The following is a 17,102-nucleotide window of genomic DNA, read 5'->3' as shown; positions in this document are numbered from 1 at the left end:
AATAATAATAATAATAATAATAATAATAATAATTATGCAGCAGCATAATAATAACAACAGCAACAACAATAAAAATGTCTCATTCTGTATCATGTCGCTGTTTTCACTGTCTAATAGAAGGTGTGGTTTTTGAGGTTACAGAATACAAAAAATGTGATGAAGAGAGAGCGCCACACCTTTGCCTCCAGCCTCCTCTCCTCCTCCTCTTTTCTCTGCTCCTCCTCTTTCTGCCTCTGCTCCAGGCTCAAGAACTTCTCCACTTTGATCTGGCATATGGAAGTAAGCAAGCACGCACACGCACACACACATTACTAACTACTAGTAATTACTAACACACCCTTTATAACTACCTGACCCCATGTATCAAGGATCACTCTCTCTCTCAAACACACACACACACACACCTCTGAGTCGTCCACTGTCAACGCCCTCTCTGGCCTCTCACTGACGGAGAGCACTGGTTCCCATAGAGCCTCCATCACGTCCAGCTCGGCCATGATCACTGTGATGCGCTTGTTCCTCTCCCGCACACGATGCATCTCCTGTTCCTTCTGCTTGTACACGTTGTCAAACTCCTTATTGAAGGCGCTCTTCACCTTGTAGATGACATCCTTTGGGAAAGATGTAGCCACAGTTAAACTGGGCTGACATTGCAAATTACATCTGGTAGATACACAATACTTGATCAATTGTCAAAAGTCAAACTGTACTAATGTATGTGTTAAAGGCACAGTCAGGGATTTTACGCAATTTCAAGCCCATAACATTTTTTGTCACATTTAGCAATCATCTCCTCACGACCATTAGCTGCTCATTTCCTGAGAACACTATACAAACCCAGTCTCTACATGCAGCCCAGACTCCGTAAACTTTAAACAAACAAAGTGGGGTTAGCCTGCCAACAAAAACCAGAAACCCTGCTGAAGGTAGGGGTGAGATACCTCTCTGGTGTGTTTTGTTTGGTCCTTGGTTAAAATATAATGTACGTTTTTTTGCACAGAATCGTCTGCTAATAAATGTAAACATAAATATAAACACAAACAAACACGACTTCCTGCGAAATCCCTGACTTTTTATACATTTAAAATGGAAATTTCTTTGCAACATGGCAAAAAACCGAAAACAATAAAGTACATACAACACATAAAATATCACAGTCACAGCAGAGGGTACAAAGACCTGTTACCTATTGATGCTTAGTGTTCCTGTTTGTAAAAGTTTAGAGTGACTAAGTCTTGGTTTAGTTTAAGTTTTGATTTGTGTGTGTGTGTGTGTGTGTGTGTGTGTGTGTGTGTGTGTGTGTGTGTGTGTGTGTGCGCTCCCATGCACATTCATATGTGTGTCACCTGTAGCAGGGTGATCTGGTTGATCTTCTGCTCTCTGATATGCAGGTTGAACTGGCTGTGGAGTAGAGGATGGGTGCCTCCGTACCGGCCACTCAGGCTGCCACACAGGGCCATGCTCTCTGCCTCAGAGCCTTCCTCCTCCTCTTCCTCGTGCTCCGTCAGCATGTGAGCCCTATGCTCCAGGATCTCCTGCTGGAGCTGCAGTTCAAACACATGGAAATGTGAGAAAGTAAAGTACACCTGCACATAGTCAACGCACACAGATCAGACAACCCTCCAGTTGTGTGCATCGGTCATCACTTTTCCACTTCATCAATCACAACAACTAAGTCTAACTAATGTATTTCTCGCTACTCTACAGTTCTGTTATGGATTAAAGTTAGTACTAACCGTAGTTTTATAGTAGATACTGTGTAATAAAGAACCGTATAGTCAATATAATAGTGCGATGATAGCGTAGTGGCTAAGGAGCTGGGCTAACATGCAGTAGCCTGAAAAGTTGTGCAAGACACTGTTGTGCAAGACACTTAACCCCGAGTTGCTCCAAGTCGCTTTGGACAAATGACTAATGATGTTAAATGACTAAATGTAAATGTAAACAATAGTCTAATTTTGTCTGGTATGATCATCTGGAATGTCTTCTGACAGTTATTTGTAGGGGTTGTCGTACGTTAGAGTCTGCAAGCTCGATCTTCCTCATGTTCTCCACTCGCAGTAACTCATCCAGCTCTGTCTGAGTCCGCTCCTTCATGGGGTAGTTCTTCACCTCATAGGATGAGTGGAACGCCTACAGAACAGGTAGAATACACACCCGCACGCACACAAGCACACAGAAATACACACACACAGAAAACATATGGAGAGATGTATGGAAAACACTTAGCCAGAAAAGACAAACTCCAAACACAGATGCATAAACATAAACACAAATGGACACACACACACACACACACACACACAGAGACACACTTTGATAGCTTTGCCTTTGACTTTCATGGAGTCCCAGCACTCTCTCTTCAACACCTCTCGCAGGTAACTCTTTGCCAAGTTCTCCATCTCAATCTCATTCCTCACCTTCACAGAGGAGAAAAAAGACATGACACAACCCTTTTACCCATTGGCTCTTTGACTTAGACATTTTGACTTTTGATGAGAAACTATTGCCTTGCCTTAATGCTTGATGTGTGAGTATGTGTGTTTCTGTTTGTGTGTATGTGTATGTACAGTGTGTTTGTGTCCATGTGTGCTTGTGCGTTGTGTGGGTGTAAGTGTGAGTTCTGTTTATATGTGTATGTGTGTGTGTGTGTGTGTGTGTGTGTGTGTGTGTGTGTGTGTGTGTGTGTATGTGTGTATGTTTACCCTCTGAACCTCTTGTTCTCCCTCTGCCTGTAGTCGTTTCTTCTCTGTTGCGTCCAAATTAAACTCCTGTTGCTCCAAGCGCTCCATCTCAGGCAGGGCCTCATTCTCCCTCATCATCACCTGGATCTATACACACACACACACACACACACACACACACACACATACAAATATGGACACACACACATTACATGAATACACGACCATGAGAAAACTTGAGAAAAATAGCTTTTTTAAGTATTTGTGTTCTGTTTCTGTTGAAATCGTGTCTTTCTGTGATCTCTGGAAGGATTTGTGTGTGTTGTGTCTTACGGTGTCTCTGAGTTCTTTGATGGACTTCCTCAGATTCTGCTTTATCTCAGTGAACTTCTGGTTCTCCTCTTTACTAACCTGTAGAGAGAAATGGCATCTATGGGCTGACTCGTGAGTGTGTGGGTGCGTGTCTGTGGGAAGATTTTTTTCTTTGTCTTTTCTGTGTGTGTATGAATGTAATTTGAATATAAACACATAGATACAAATAATGGAACACATGTGTGTGCGTGTATCTGAGAGACATATGGAGATAGACCGCCGTGATAGAGCAGCCGTGGCCTACTGGTTAGCACTTCGGACTTGTAACCGGAGGGTTGCCGGTTCAAACCCCAACCAGTAGGCACGGCTGAAGTGCCCTTGAGCAAGGCACCTAACCCCTCACTGCTCCCCGAGCGCCGCTGTTGTTGCAGGCAGCTCACTGCTCCGGGATTAGTGTGTGCTTCACCTCACTGTGTGTTTACTGTGTGTGCTGAGTGTGTTTCACTAATTCACGGATTGGGATAAATGCAGAGACCAAATTTCCCTCACGGGACCAAAAGAGTATACTTGTGTGTGTCTGTGTCAATGTGATTCTGAGAGTGTGTGTGTGTGCCTACATACATGTGTACAGTATGTGTGAGTATATGTGCCCTTCTGTGTGAGTGCGTGTGGCCTCTTGTTTTTATTTGAGTGGATGGCTTTGATTGGGGTTGTTCCCCTCCGTGCACACATTCCTGCGGCTGTGGAGAGGAGCACAGCAGAAGGAGAGGGCTTGCCCTGACAGCTAGCTCTGCCTCCCACACAGGGAAACAAAGGGCTAACTGACACACAGAGAATGGATGCACAGCTCAGTTCATTCTAGTACCCAGCCCAATAGGTATTTGATCTTACTGATCAAATTACATGGAGAGAAAATCTATCCCATAATGGGTAACGATTGGTTGAAGAACTTTTTACCCCAAAGAGTTCTTTAAAGAAGGGTAACTTGCTGTAAATGTAAAAAAAAATCCCAATTATTCTGCAAAATAAATGGATAACAGATTGTTTTTTCCTTTATATCACATTCAAGTTCCAACCATAGTGCAAACTTGTGATGGTGTACATTGGAACCAACCTTTTAGACATGAGAGTACGTAACCACCTATGGCCAGCTCTCCAGTACTGTCAGTGACGGATTGTTTAAAGTGTGTGGTTGGATGACGCATATTGTAAAAACACTTTTTGCAGTTATCTATCCATCCTAGAACAAACCACGAACACGGCTGATGAAACACCTCCCCACACACACACACACACACACAGAAACACAGACACATACACAGGCACACACAGACAGACACACACAAACACACACACATTTCTCTGTAAGTGTGTGCGTGCGGAGGTGGCATCAGCAGGAGCTGAAAACACATTCCTCTGTCCTATCGGGAGTCTGTGGTTCGTGCTGTCATACGCGTCCCCTTAAAGGGAGATATATCCTTGCGCAGGAATGTAGCTGCAGGCAACACACAGCTGCACACCCCCACACTGCAGGTAGCAGCCTCCGTCAATAAGACACAACGAGAGGATGGTGGGGGAGCTGGGGGGGGTGTCTCTGACCTGAACCACAGAGCCATGCAGAGGTATTACTTAGTCTATTACTTAGACCAGTCATACAATCAAACACAGAAGGGAACAGCAAATTGCTCTACTGGTGCCTGTCTCTCAAATCAAGTCAACATGACGGGTTCCTGGCTCATCCAAGCAAAAGTCAACTCCACTGCAAAGGTATGAAATGTAAGAAAATGCATAACCTTAGTATCATGGCAATAAACCTACAGCAGACAATAAACCTTCATTTAGTTATACAGATCTGAGTTTAGAATTAGTTAAACAACAGATAACTCCTTGTTCATGACAGAAAACCCTCAAGCATACATCTGATTAACTCCTCAATCTCAACTCCTGAAAGAAGTGCAACTGATAAGAATTCTCTGAGTTAACAGCCAAATGATTGTATAGAAAAGCAAGGCATTACATTCTCCTCCCGTAAGACCCCTGATGAAGATGTGAGCTGATATGAGTGGCTGCTTATCATGCACTGAGTGAAGCAAACCAAAACAAGCCAGTATGATCCACCTTAAAGACTGCCAGAGAAAAGGGCAGACCCACAAGTGACCTCTAGTGTCTTAAGTGTGAATTGCACAGTGTTGCTTTGGGTGAACTGACCCGCTCCAACTTTTTGTCCAGCCAGGTGGCGGTAGAGAGCGATTCAGAGGTGGGGCTGCAGTAGCTGTCATCTTGTTCCGTCACATCAATGTCAGACCTGTGCCGCACGCCCTCCTAGAAACACCCAGAGGATAAATACCATGAAATAATAAATAAAAAACATGATGAGAACTACACCGATACCAAACATTAAAAGAACTTGTTTTGTTAAATTGTTAAATAATAAAGTATAACATCAGCTTTCATGAAAAAATGATAATTTTTCAAATGTTTTCAAATGGATTATCAACTTTAATGCATACAGAGATGTTACTCTATTTCATTATTAGACTGGCATGAAAAGGTGATCAGGGCTCTATTGGGGATCTGACCCAGAGTCTTGAGACCTTCCTACCTCACTGGCTGAGCCAGGAGCAGACTGCGTAGCCAGATCCCACTCTGCCATATGGGCAAGGGCAGAGTTCTCAGCTAAGATGGCCGACTCTGGCTGGGTGACCACCGACCACGGACTCGACTGGGAGGGGCCGTAAGATTTCCCAGCCCCCTTGATCCCCTGCCTAGCCAATCAGAGCACAGCACAGTGCAACCATTTGGAACCCACTCAGATATTTATTGTGCTTATGTTGCTATTTGTGTGCATGTGCGCTAAACTATGATGTGCATACATGTCCGTCTATGTACATATGTGTAAACGTAGGGTAATAGGGCTTTATATGTGTCTGTGTGAGTGTGTGTGAGTGTCTGTGTGAAGCGTACTACATACTCGCCACACCTGACCGGTAGCGAGACAACCGGTCAGGAGTGGCGAGTATGTAGGACGCTTGAGTATGTGTGAGTGTGTGTGAGTGTGTGTGTGTGTGTGTGAGAGAGAGTGTGTGTGTGTGAGTGTGTGTGTGTGTATGTGTGTGTGTGTGAGAGAGAGAGAGAGAGAGAGAGAGTGTGTGTGTGTGTGTGTGTGTGTGTGTTACCTGTATTTGAGGCACACTAGGCTGCCATCTCTCAGGCCAGTGCTGAGGAGAGCCTGGTTGTCTGTGGTGAAGGAGAGGCTTCGCCCGCCACCCAGCCAGCTAGAGTGACACTGAAACTGCACATAGCAGTCCTTACAGTGGAAACACAGACATGTCATGTCAGTTGACCATGTGTGTATGGAGATAAATTTGTCTCAATAATATTTGTATATGCGCAGAGGGGGATCCACAAATATTTCTTGATTTGCATGTGTGTTTGCATAAACTCGTATATTTACAAATATAGATGTGCATTTGTAAATAAAATGCCATTTGTAAAACCGAAAATTTCATTTGTGAAATGTGATTCTGCATTTGTGGATCACCAGCACACACATTCTTCACTTTCCAAAGTAACGTGTTTTTGAGACGTTCTTCGCATGAAAGTCGCACAAATCCACACGTAAAAAAATCATATTTGTAACTTGTAAATTGGTTTTCACAATTGTAGATGTGTATTTGTAAATGAAATGGCATTTGTAAAACTGAAAATTGCCTTTGTGAAATCTAATTTTGCATTTGTGGATCACCAGCACACGCATTTTTCGTCTTCGCATTTGTGGATCAGCACACATATTTTTGAGAATCTTTGCGGCAGAGGAGCCACTGTACTGGTCTTCTTGAGGGGATCTAATGCATCAGACTTTGACAAGATTTGGGAAAGATTCTTGAAAGATTGTAGCCTTTTGAGTAAAGCTTGAATGGGGGGAATTAGTTAAAAGACTCCAATCTTTCAAGAATCTTTCCCAAATCTTGTCAAAGTCTGATGCATTAGATCCCCTCAAGAAGACCACTGGACAGCTGCAGGCATCCCCATTTCACACGGTGTACTACCGAAACGTCGCCCCCTACCAAGTTGGAGGAGTCTCGCAAGTGCAGCAGGCCATCCCGGCCCAAGGTGGCCAGCCAGGTGTGTTGGGGGGACATGAGCAGCAGGGCGGGCCCCAGGGGGTGGCCCTGCACCTCACCGTCTGGGGCCACAGACACGGGCGAGTCAGAGGATCCCATCACGCCCTGGAGGAACACAGGCTCAAATGTATGAGGACGAGGATAAGCAACAGTAAGAAGAGCATACAGATTTGGGGTTGGAAATGTGAAAAATGTTGATGCTTCATTTAAATGTTAATACATGATGCATGCAGAGCAACAGCAGATATGTGAGATAACGACAGCACTGTCAGCATTCTGTAGTGGGGCTACAATTTTATAGATGAAGTTTTGATGATTGTTTGTCTATGCGTTAATGATGTTCACTGTGTGTGTGTGTGTGTGTGTGTGTGTGTGTGTGTGTGTGTGTGTGTGTGTGTGTGTGTATGTGTGTGTGTGTGTGTGTGTGAGTGTTGTACCTCTGGGAGCTGGTATGTCTGAATAGTCTTTCTGGGATGGCAGTAGGCATATAGCCTGTTGAGGCCGAGAGCACAGGAGGACAGGGGGAAGTGTGTCTCATAGTAGCACGCCTGCAGCAGCTCAGAGAGTATACAACCTCTCTGGTCCACACAGGAAGCTCGCTCTATGAACACACACACATATATACATACAATGATAAATAAACTGTGTCCAACATAAAAAAATACGGGGGGGTCAGCTCAGTCCCTCCCTGCCATCTATGTAAAAAGGATAGGTATGCCCAGTGACAGATGATGAATTATCTTTGGTATGCTGTGGCTTGATGGTCTTTTTGGCCCCCACCATCGACTTCAAGGCAGCGCTGGCACCGTCGACTTCAAGGCACCTAACCATAACCCTTGCCTAACCCTTGCCTAACCCTAGTGCCTTCCAGGCAGCGTTGCCTTGTTGACGGTGGGGGCCCAAAAGACCATATGTCTATGTTGTGATGAAGCAATTGTTCCACAATAAAAGCACAGTCTAAAAAGGACCTACATACACACACACACACACACACACACACACACACACACACACACACACACACACACACACACACACAGGGCCGGCGGAAGGTAATCCTGCGACCTGGGCTACTGGACCGCACAGAAAAATAATAAAATGTTGCGGGACAATTGCGACCAGGCCTCACGGAAAAATGATAGCCTACAATTAAGCAGTTAGGCTTTCACCTAATATAAACATATTATTATTACAGACTATTATACAGAAATCGGACTACCTATTTGCTCATTGCTCCCCTGATTCGGTGACATGGTAAGATTCAAATTTTACCTTATTACATTGTCGCCCCCTCTGCTACGTTCCACTGTTAGCAACCTGGCGATTCAGGCTGAAGATCAGTGCCCTCATCATATGCTGGAGAAAAGTTTTTCAACCTGTGCACTTTTCTGTATTCTGCAGCACTAGACTTTAAACGTCTCATTCATGACTTTTATTTAACCGATATCACTGAAAATGAATTACTTGCTGCTCCCGCATAAACCGTCTGCCATTCTTTGATAATCAACATGTTTTCAATGTTGTAAGCCCATAGCTCGCCACGCTGTGGCACCCCTGGTAGTTTGGCGCCCTGGGCAATTGCCTTCCACTGGCCCTGCGCACACACACACACACACACACACACACACACACACACACAGTATCAGTGTTCTCAGTGTATCAGTGTTCTCTCCTCGTTCTCCCACCTGCTAAGGACTCCTGGCTGGGCAGAGAGAAGAGCATGACCCTCCTCCCCTCCTTCACTCCTGTCTGCATCTGCTCACCCCTCCTTCCTCCACACACGACCCCCACCCTCACAAGATTCCTCTCCCTCACGCTCAGAGCCGAGATGGACACCACCAACCCATCAGCTTCTGTAACCACAGCAAAAAACACCATTGTGTGTGTGTGTGTGGGTCTGTGTGTGTGTGTGTGTGTGTGTGTGTGTGTGTGTGTGTGTGTGCGTGTGTGTGTGTGTGCGTGTGCGTGTGGTTGTGTGTATAAATACATTTCTATGCTGTGGATAAACTGTACCTATATATCCGATGACCTCAAAGCCTTTGGACGGCCTGGCATCCAGAAGGAAGATGTTTTTGTCTGAGCCACTTATGATCAGGAAGTTCCCACCATGCTCAAACCTACGATAACAATTCAGTCCAAAGAACAGGCCCATATTATACAAATATCTTTCTCTCTACATCGCCCATGATCAGCAACCATTCATCCAATGTTCCAAAGGCACATACTGTTAACTCATTGAGTGCCAAAAATGTAATATTACGTTTTTCCTTCCCATGCGTTGAGTGCCAAAAAACGTAATATTACGTTTTTAGCTTTTTTTTTTTAAGTACGAAACTAGACACTCTAACACACCTTATATGTGATTTTGGGAACTCTGTGATGAATGGAAATGAAATATATGGACATTTTATCTGGATATTTTATCATAACTCGGTTGCCGCTTTGGGTCGAATCAGTGACACATGCACGTCAGCTCAAAACCAGGCCATTTTCGTGGGTCTATCACTAGGTGGCAGTCTCGCCAGGTCTCGCTAGGTCACTAGGAAACTACAGGCAACACTTCATACTTCAAAAACAGCGATTTTTATGAAAACTAGCCACTGTTTTGCTTGCGATTTCTCGAAATACATGGTTTGCACCCACTGAGAGCTTAAAGTCTCACCTTTCAAACGAGCCATTGTATGTGTTCATAGCTATAACACAGAATATGCTGTGGCTGTACAAAAATCATCAACAATGGTCTAGATTGCTGGCACTTCCGAAAACAGCTTGGCATTCAATGAGTTAAAGCACCACCCAAGAGTTTTTTGTACCTTAAAATAATGTTTCCAAAATAGTTTCAGTGGTTCATCAACTCGTAACAGGGTGAACGGCACTTCTGCATTCGCTTCGCGGCCCTCTATCGGCTATAACCGCACTATGTAAGTTTGCCAGATCGGGTAGCGGATCTGTAGTTCGATGGAAGGAGACATAAGAAACTACAAATTTGACTTGCATCTGATGTCGCAATACATCGTACTTTTATAAAACCATGCAACATATTTTACCTTGTCTGTGGAAATTGTTATTTGCAAAGCCGGTGCTGGATAAACAAATAGTGTGTGCGACAGAGGAAAAGTTCTTTGGTGTTGCTTTAACTAATCTGATATCATGTTAAAAGGCTAACTGAGAAAACATTGGAGAACCCTTTTACAATTAAACGTTATCTGAAAACTGCTGATTTAAAAAACAATGCAACTGATCTCAGCTGGTATTCTGTCTATAACGGAGTGGAATAGAAATTTCTAAGCGACCCCAAACTTTTCACCGGTAGTTTGTGTATATATATATATATATATATATATAGTTTGGCTGGTCCTGTGACTTATATATTAAAATAAATATAATTTAACATGTTCTTAAATGTTAATTCATACTGACTGACATGAACCAAGGAGTACACATTACCGTCTACAGCCGCAAGAGGGCGCTCTAGGCTTGTGGAATGAGATCGGGAGCTTTGTGAACTTGCTTCGGTAACTTGTTTGTTGGACTCGCTGGCTTGTTATGTTAATTTAGCCTATTCAGCCTCTCAGGTATGTTCTTTATCCTATTGTGTAGCTGAATACCTGTTACTGTGTTACGTTAACATCCCGGACACCTATTCAGCCTGTTGTTGTGTGCCTAGTGCCTAATTTTTTGACTGATGTAACTTATATTCCGGAGCGACTTATATGGTAGCATGTCCAACGTAGTATATTTCAATGTATTTTTTTATATATTTATATATTAGAACAAATCATATAGAATCTTAATATTAGAAAAAATACTAGATGCTCTTGGGCTTAAGGTATGATCAATAATACACACAGGTGTGGTGGGAGGTGGACTCACAGCAGGTGTTCTACAGGTATGTGGTAGAGCTGGATTCGGTGCACCAGACGAGGATGCTTCTTTGTCGACAGGTCCACAAACAGGACCTGGCCCAAAGCAGTTCCCACGGCTGCATACTGCGCCACTACACAACAGGCCAGAGTTGTGGCCTAAAGGTATAACACACACACATACACACACACACACACACACACACACACACGCACACACACACAAATACACACTTGTAAATATGCATATAGTCCATTAGAGACTACACTAACACATGCTTTTTCAGTCGTCTATCGCACAACCACAACCCAAACAAACAGACCAATGCATACATCACACCCCCCATAGACCCATATAAAGCACCTAAAGCCATGCCAGTGAGTCACAATTAGGCCACTCCCCTGTTCCAGCACACATTACCCCTCACCTGAACATGCAGACTGATGGATGCAATGCAGAGTCCATCATCCATAGACCACAGCTGCAGCTCCCCACTGTCTCTCACAGACTACATTACACAGAAAACATTAGCAGAACACAGTCAGGCACACGATTTGGGCCAAATGTGCCAAACAGACCACATTACTCAAAACAGCACATCAATGTCACATCAATGTTTTTAATAATCAATTCTACATTATCAGATTGTTTGGCTGCCTTGGACTAAAACTGCTAAACATGTGCACTTTCCACTTTCTTAAAAGTAATGTGATGTTAGGGGTGGGAGGACAGTCTCACCACACAGTATAGGTTCTTCTCTGTGTGCAGTGACGACACAGCCACAAAGTCCCCTGTCAGGACCTCAAGGATCCTCACTGCCTTGTCCGACTGAGGGGGTTTGTAGTGGTAAAAGTTCCCCTGTAACACCGAACACACCTCAGCAAGGCCTGCACACTCACTTTACCACCAGTGCCACAATCTCAGCTGTTATCCAACAGACCAGAACATAAAACAAATACAAATGCACAATAACATATAAAGAATCAAAACACGCATACAGCACTGGTGGCCAGAAGCAGACTCTCCTTGTTTGGCGAGTAGCACATGCTGGAGGCCGGCTCCTCCAGCTCCACTGTCTGTGAGACCTCCACCACAGTCCCCTTTACCTGCAGACTGCGCAGAAAACCATCCTGCCACCGAGCAGACAAAGGCACAGACACACTGATTAATGCACACAATACAATTCCGCTGTTGACCAGAAAGAACCACAAACCCACAGACTGATGAGAAGCTCTCAACTACCTCTGTCATAGGGAAAAACATAGTTAGAAGTGTCTGAATAGTCTGAAGTGTTTACAATTTGTATTGAAACTACATAACATTTCTGAATGCTCTTCTTGCTCTTCTCACAAGGTTCAGACTTCAAATGTATTGTCCAGATATATTTATAGTGTTTTTTAAAAACTAATTTCATTACATTCACTTTACTCTCATATTATTATTATTGTTGAGGTTTTCCAGAATATAACAATATGTGTCACTTTTGCATAGATGTTTTTAGTTAGATAAAATACTTAAAAATATCAAGGTATAGCAGACTCCCTCAAAGTGTCTGACAGGATCTCAGAGGACCTCAGAGTGTTATTCAAAAATATGATTGATAATAAGTTGCAAATGACACTGGTATTGTCAGTCCTGTGTCTTTTGGCTTTGAAAGAAAGCCCAGTCTGTGGTCCCTGTTACACACCCATGAGTGCTCACATCCACACAGACACACACACACAGGATATATGGCATTGTGAGTTTGGCCCTTACGTCTCCTGACACGAGAAGTCCATCTTTGTGCACCGCCATGGTTAGGAAACTGCCCTCCTCTAAGGCTGGAATGTTAGGATCCCCTACAGTCCAAATCACAAGATCCTATATTAGCCATCCAACAGTTGAAACAACAGCGTGTATGTGTGAGGATGCAGCTTGTTAATACTACAGTCTGCAGTGTGTCTGTGTGTGTCTGTGTTCACCGTGTGTGTGATTTGGCCTGTGCAGGATGGAGACGAGAAGAGACTCTGGGTTGACCCTGAGCAGCCAGCCCTCCCTGCAGCCCACATACAGGTGAGACGCAGCCGACCAACACACACAGCTAGGGCTCAGGTGAGGCTTCACGTGACACTTGGGCTGTATACACACATACACACACAGTCAATATTTGGCCTATAAAATTAACAATGTAAATGGAGTAGCATGCTGTAATCAATGATACTTTACCACAAATCTGTCTGCACGCTTCCCTACAAGCCCAGCAATGGCAGAAGTGGGCATCTGAGGGCCAAGGTATGAAAGCTTCACATTGTTATCCCGGGAGGTGCCCTTCTCTGTCTCCACCACACTGCCATCTGTGGCTGGGAGGTCTATTACACTGAAGGACAACACATGATGCTGCATCATCCAAGAACAACATTTGTAAGTTATATAATGAAATAGAATATAATATCATATGCTTGTGATTCATGACATATAAATACAAACATGCTGACAAATCAGTCACGGTGTTATTTACAGGATTTAGGTAATGAAACTGACATCTATCTTTAACTGCATAAGCTTATATGTCGAACCACTCATCCATTTAAAGGGACACCAGGCAAGCCTGATGCTTTTTCTCTACGAAACTCCCCCTCGCTCGGTCTGAAGCTCTTTTCCTTTTCTTTTGCATCTTCCACCAAGGGTTTTTGCTGCTTTTTCGCCGGCTCTGCCATTATACACACGTTTGCAACAATCGCTAGCGTTTCGTTAGCCTGCCTCTGTGCTGTGGATGCAGGATGTTGCTTCTGATGTTGCAACTGATCCTGCTTCTGTCGGCGAGTACAATACACTGAACTTGCAAGCGGGATATTCTTCCTACAGGCAGTAGGGGCGGGCGAGAGAGTCGTCATTCGCTCTGTAATGAGTCATTCAACCATATAGCGACTTACGAAGATGAGTAATTAACACGAAAACGTTGCCTGGTGTCCCTTTAATTTCAAACGTGGCAGGTGTCTTGCTATGGACATGAGTAAGTGCAGGGCCAACATTGACGTTGTTTGGATAAGAAATGCAAAAGATATTGGTAAATACATTGGTAAAGACTTGGCTTTCCCCTGATCTACCGTATCCACTCCCCCTCTGACACAGCACTGTAGGCTCCCTGTTGAACCGTTGAAACATGCAGTGGCTATTCAAAATTATGTAAAAAAAATCACTGACATTTCAAATTGCCCAGGCTACTTTGGACTTGAGACTCTGAATAAACAAATGAACAATTCCAGCTACAAGGTCCCAAATTGAAATGAGCGATAGGCTAATGGTCCTTACATCAAAGCTTTAGGCTTACGTCATTTCGATCAGCTACAGACAACGGGTGGCAGACAGAGTGTGATGTCACTTATAGGCTACCAGAGATTGTTGAGTCACATCAATGAAAATTTCAAACAATGATGCATCATTCCACAAAATGGTTTGTCTTCTCTATCAGGAAGTTATTCAATAAGATTAACAATAAACATTACATTACATTACATTTAGCAGACACTTCTTGACCAAAGTGACTTACATATGTCATCTATATTACAAGGGATCACATTGTCCCCGGAGCAACTTGGGGTTAAGTGCCTTGCTCAAGGGCACAACAGTGGAAGCCGGGAATTGAACCAACAACTTTCAGGCTACTGCACGCTAGCCCAGCTCCTTAACCACTACACTACCACCGCCCCAAACATATAGCCTTGACTAAAAACAGCTGTTAGGCTTATGTCATTTTGATCTAAATATGCATAAATTCTGCTTACTGTACATTAACTATAGGCTTATATATGATAATATAATATTCAGTATTCATTATTGAATGCTGAGCTGGAATGATGTTTTCTCCATCATCCTTTTTTAAAAGCAGGCATGTAGTTGGGCTATGGGTTTTCTACAGGAATGGCATGTTTGAACGGGCACTGCACTAGTTAAACATAATGTGAAACTCATATAGCACTAGTGTTAGATGGGGTGGGGTGGGGTGGTGGTGGCAGGGGGGCATTCTGATGTAATACAAAAATATGACCTTTTCTAGCAGATATGAAACAATGCAGCCACCTGTTTACTAAGGCGCTACAGTGATAAGCGTAACTACAGGATCACTTACCTTTGTTTTAAAATGTAAAGGTTATCACTTCTTTCAATGTTCCAGACCACTAGTGAGCTGGAGCTCATTGCACAGATTTGGTGCCAGCTCATGGGATTGAATGCTAAAATCGTGAAGACCTCTTTCATTTGAGCATGGCTGCATAATGGCACCCTTTTCTCCCAGTCCCTACAACAAAAAAGATTGATAGGTTAATATCAGATGTATTTTACACAGTTATAGATGTATAAATGAACAGTTGTAAATGTTACCAGACAGTGATGGTGTGATCAGGTACAGATGAGCAACAAGCCAGGTAAGGACCAGTGTCACTTAGTGCAAGAGATGTATATTCCAGTTGAGCTGAGCCTACATAGTCAGGCAAGTAAACGTTTATGACAAACACATTTTGAATGACACAGTCAACCAAATGTGAAACTGACAATAATAACATTTAAAATGTGGTGGTAATGATAATGGTAATGGTAATTTGCAATAAGAAATTAGATACATATTAACCTAACCTCTGAACATAGAATGTGCCCACCAATCACGTAGTCTGCGCAGTTAAGTCTAAGACAGTTAAGTCTATTAGCAGTGCAATATTTCACTCGCCTTCAAGCTCACACTGTAGAGTAAGTTCTGGATACTTGTAGACATAAATAGAGGGGTTGAGTTTTTGGTCAGAAAAAGCCAAAATCTTCAAATGTCCACTGGCTGCAAATGTCCCGATCCCACGACCGGGGCATTGGAGAAAGTCCCTCATCTTCGTCTCGATGTTCAGGAGAACAACAAAACACCCACAGGCGTAACATGCTGTTTTCCTATCCACAAATGCAACGTTCCGGCTGGTGAAACCCTGCACCCACCTGTACAAAAGAAATCGCCATCAACGATTGTGTCGTAGTTAATAACTTAACGTTAACGTTAGTAACAAACTTGAAAAAAGTAGCACTCACATTGATTTAGGCAATGCTGGATTGACGTATGTTTAAATGATAGCTGCTATCAATAACTTAGTCTGAACGTGAGTTCAGGAAGCTAGCAAACAGTAAGTTTTTCCCAAAATAATATACAATTGTATGAAAATATAAATAATTAGGATACCAAGTGAGCACTGCATATTGCAATACAGTCCAGGCAAACAATTTAACACTCACCTGACTTCTAAATGTCCTAAAGCATCCATATCTTTCTAGCCGCCGTCAGTGTGTACACGTTTCTGGGTTTCCCTGACAACTGAATAACTCATTTCTATTGGTGGATTATACATTAGACCCGCCTTGGGAAATCCATGTCAAGTCTAACCTGACCGTACGGTGGCGTAAAGATGAGCCAGTCAAGTCCTCTCGAACTTTTAATGCTCTGCTATGCATAACACGAGGCAAATGCAATCGCTAATCCGGTGTTATACGGTAACTGGCTTTCATGTTAACTGGCTGGACTGTTTACTTTGCCTCTGGAGTTAACGTAATTTATAACCGCCCCCTTCTTCTTTTGCGTTCAGCTGATGATTTAGCCTCCGATACCTGGTCGCAGATTCGTCTGTTTAACTCAAGTTCAAATAGAAATGTTTGTGATGCTCCACTTTGTTGTTTAATAAAGCTTTGCAACACGATGTGTCGGCGTTGGAAATGTCAGGTTGTCTGTAGTAGGCTAGGCTACATGCGCTGGACCATGAATATGCGGGGCCTAAGGCATGATGGATCGGGGGGGATTGAATCCAGGGACTTGAGGCCATGAGTGAAAAGAAGCTTCCGGGTTTCGTTGACTGACTCGACACCGCAGTTCTTACTATACATGAGTACAGTCCAGCCTTACTAAGATACCTCTGCCAAAGGGAGCTCAATGACAGAATTTCCTCAAGGACAGTCAAAATAAAGGTGAGCTGTTTCAGTACATCAGTGAGGAACTTCAGAAGACCACAGCTGGCTCAAAGTACCACCTCCTCACAACAAAGACTAACTTGGTCCTGAGCAACAAACATACTGACCTAGAAGCATTGTCACCATGTCAGGAAGAGGAAGCAGA

At 43.5% G+C, this 17,102-nt stretch overlaps 1 protein-coding gene across 1 annotated transcript in view; it reads right to left on the bottom strand.

The window, feature by feature from the left end:
• Positions 1-16,260, bottom strand: part of cfap43 (cilia and flagella associated protein 43) — a 28,076-nt gene extending 11,816 nt beyond the window's left edge. The window contains exons 1-24 of the mRNA XM_076286482.1: positions 16,232-16,260; positions 15,687-15,940; positions 15,344-15,440; positions 15,093-15,260; positions 13,190-13,340; positions 12,946-13,099; positions 12,740-12,822; positions 11,983-12,114; positions 11,723-11,842; positions 11,412-11,492; positions 10,994-11,142; positions 9,134-9,237; positions 7,558-7,721; positions 7,064-7,225; positions 6,173-6,303; positions 5,599-5,761; positions 5,205-5,318; positions 3,018-3,095; positions 2,706-2,831; positions 2,316-2,420; positions 2,017-2,133; positions 1,347-1,544; positions 405-611; positions 177-266 (exon numbers count right to left, since the gene is read on the bottom strand). Coding sequence (XP_076142597.1) covers positions 177-266; positions 405-611; positions 1,347-1,544; positions 2,017-2,133; positions 2,316-2,420; positions 2,706-2,831; positions 3,018-3,095; positions 5,205-5,318; positions 5,599-5,761; positions 6,173-6,303; positions 7,064-7,225; positions 7,558-7,721; positions 9,134-9,237; positions 10,994-11,142; positions 11,412-11,492; positions 11,723-11,842; positions 11,983-12,114; positions 12,740-12,822; positions 12,946-13,099; positions 13,190-13,340; positions 15,093-15,260; positions 15,344-15,440; positions 15,687-15,940; positions 16,232-16,260 — 3,177 coding nt within the window. The remainder of the gene's footprint in view (positions 1-176; positions 267-404; positions 612-1,346; positions 1,545-2,016; positions 2,134-2,315; positions 2,421-2,705; positions 2,832-3,017; positions 3,096-5,204; positions 5,319-5,598; positions 5,762-6,172; positions 6,304-7,063; positions 7,226-7,557; positions 7,722-9,133; positions 9,238-10,993; positions 11,143-11,411; positions 11,493-11,722; positions 11,843-11,982; positions 12,115-12,739; positions 12,823-12,945; positions 13,100-13,189; positions 13,341-15,092; positions 15,261-15,343; positions 15,441-15,686; positions 15,941-16,231) is intronic.
• Between the last annotated feature and the right edge of the window lie 842 nt (positions 16,261-17,102).

The sequence above is a fragment of the Alosa pseudoharengus genome, unplaced genomic scaffold, assembly GCF_046254945.1.
Source record: "Alosa pseudoharengus isolate Yale_2024_CS ecotype anadromous, Long Island Sound unplaced genomic scaffold, YU_APseudo_1.1 YU_APseudo_1.1_scf_15, whole genome shotgun sequence".
In the NCBI taxonomy this organism is placed as follows: Eukaryota; Metazoa; Chordata; class Actinopteri; order Clupeiformes; family Clupeidae; genus Alosa; species Alosa pseudoharengus.
This window is presented reverse-complemented; position numbering and strand designations above follow the sequence as displayed.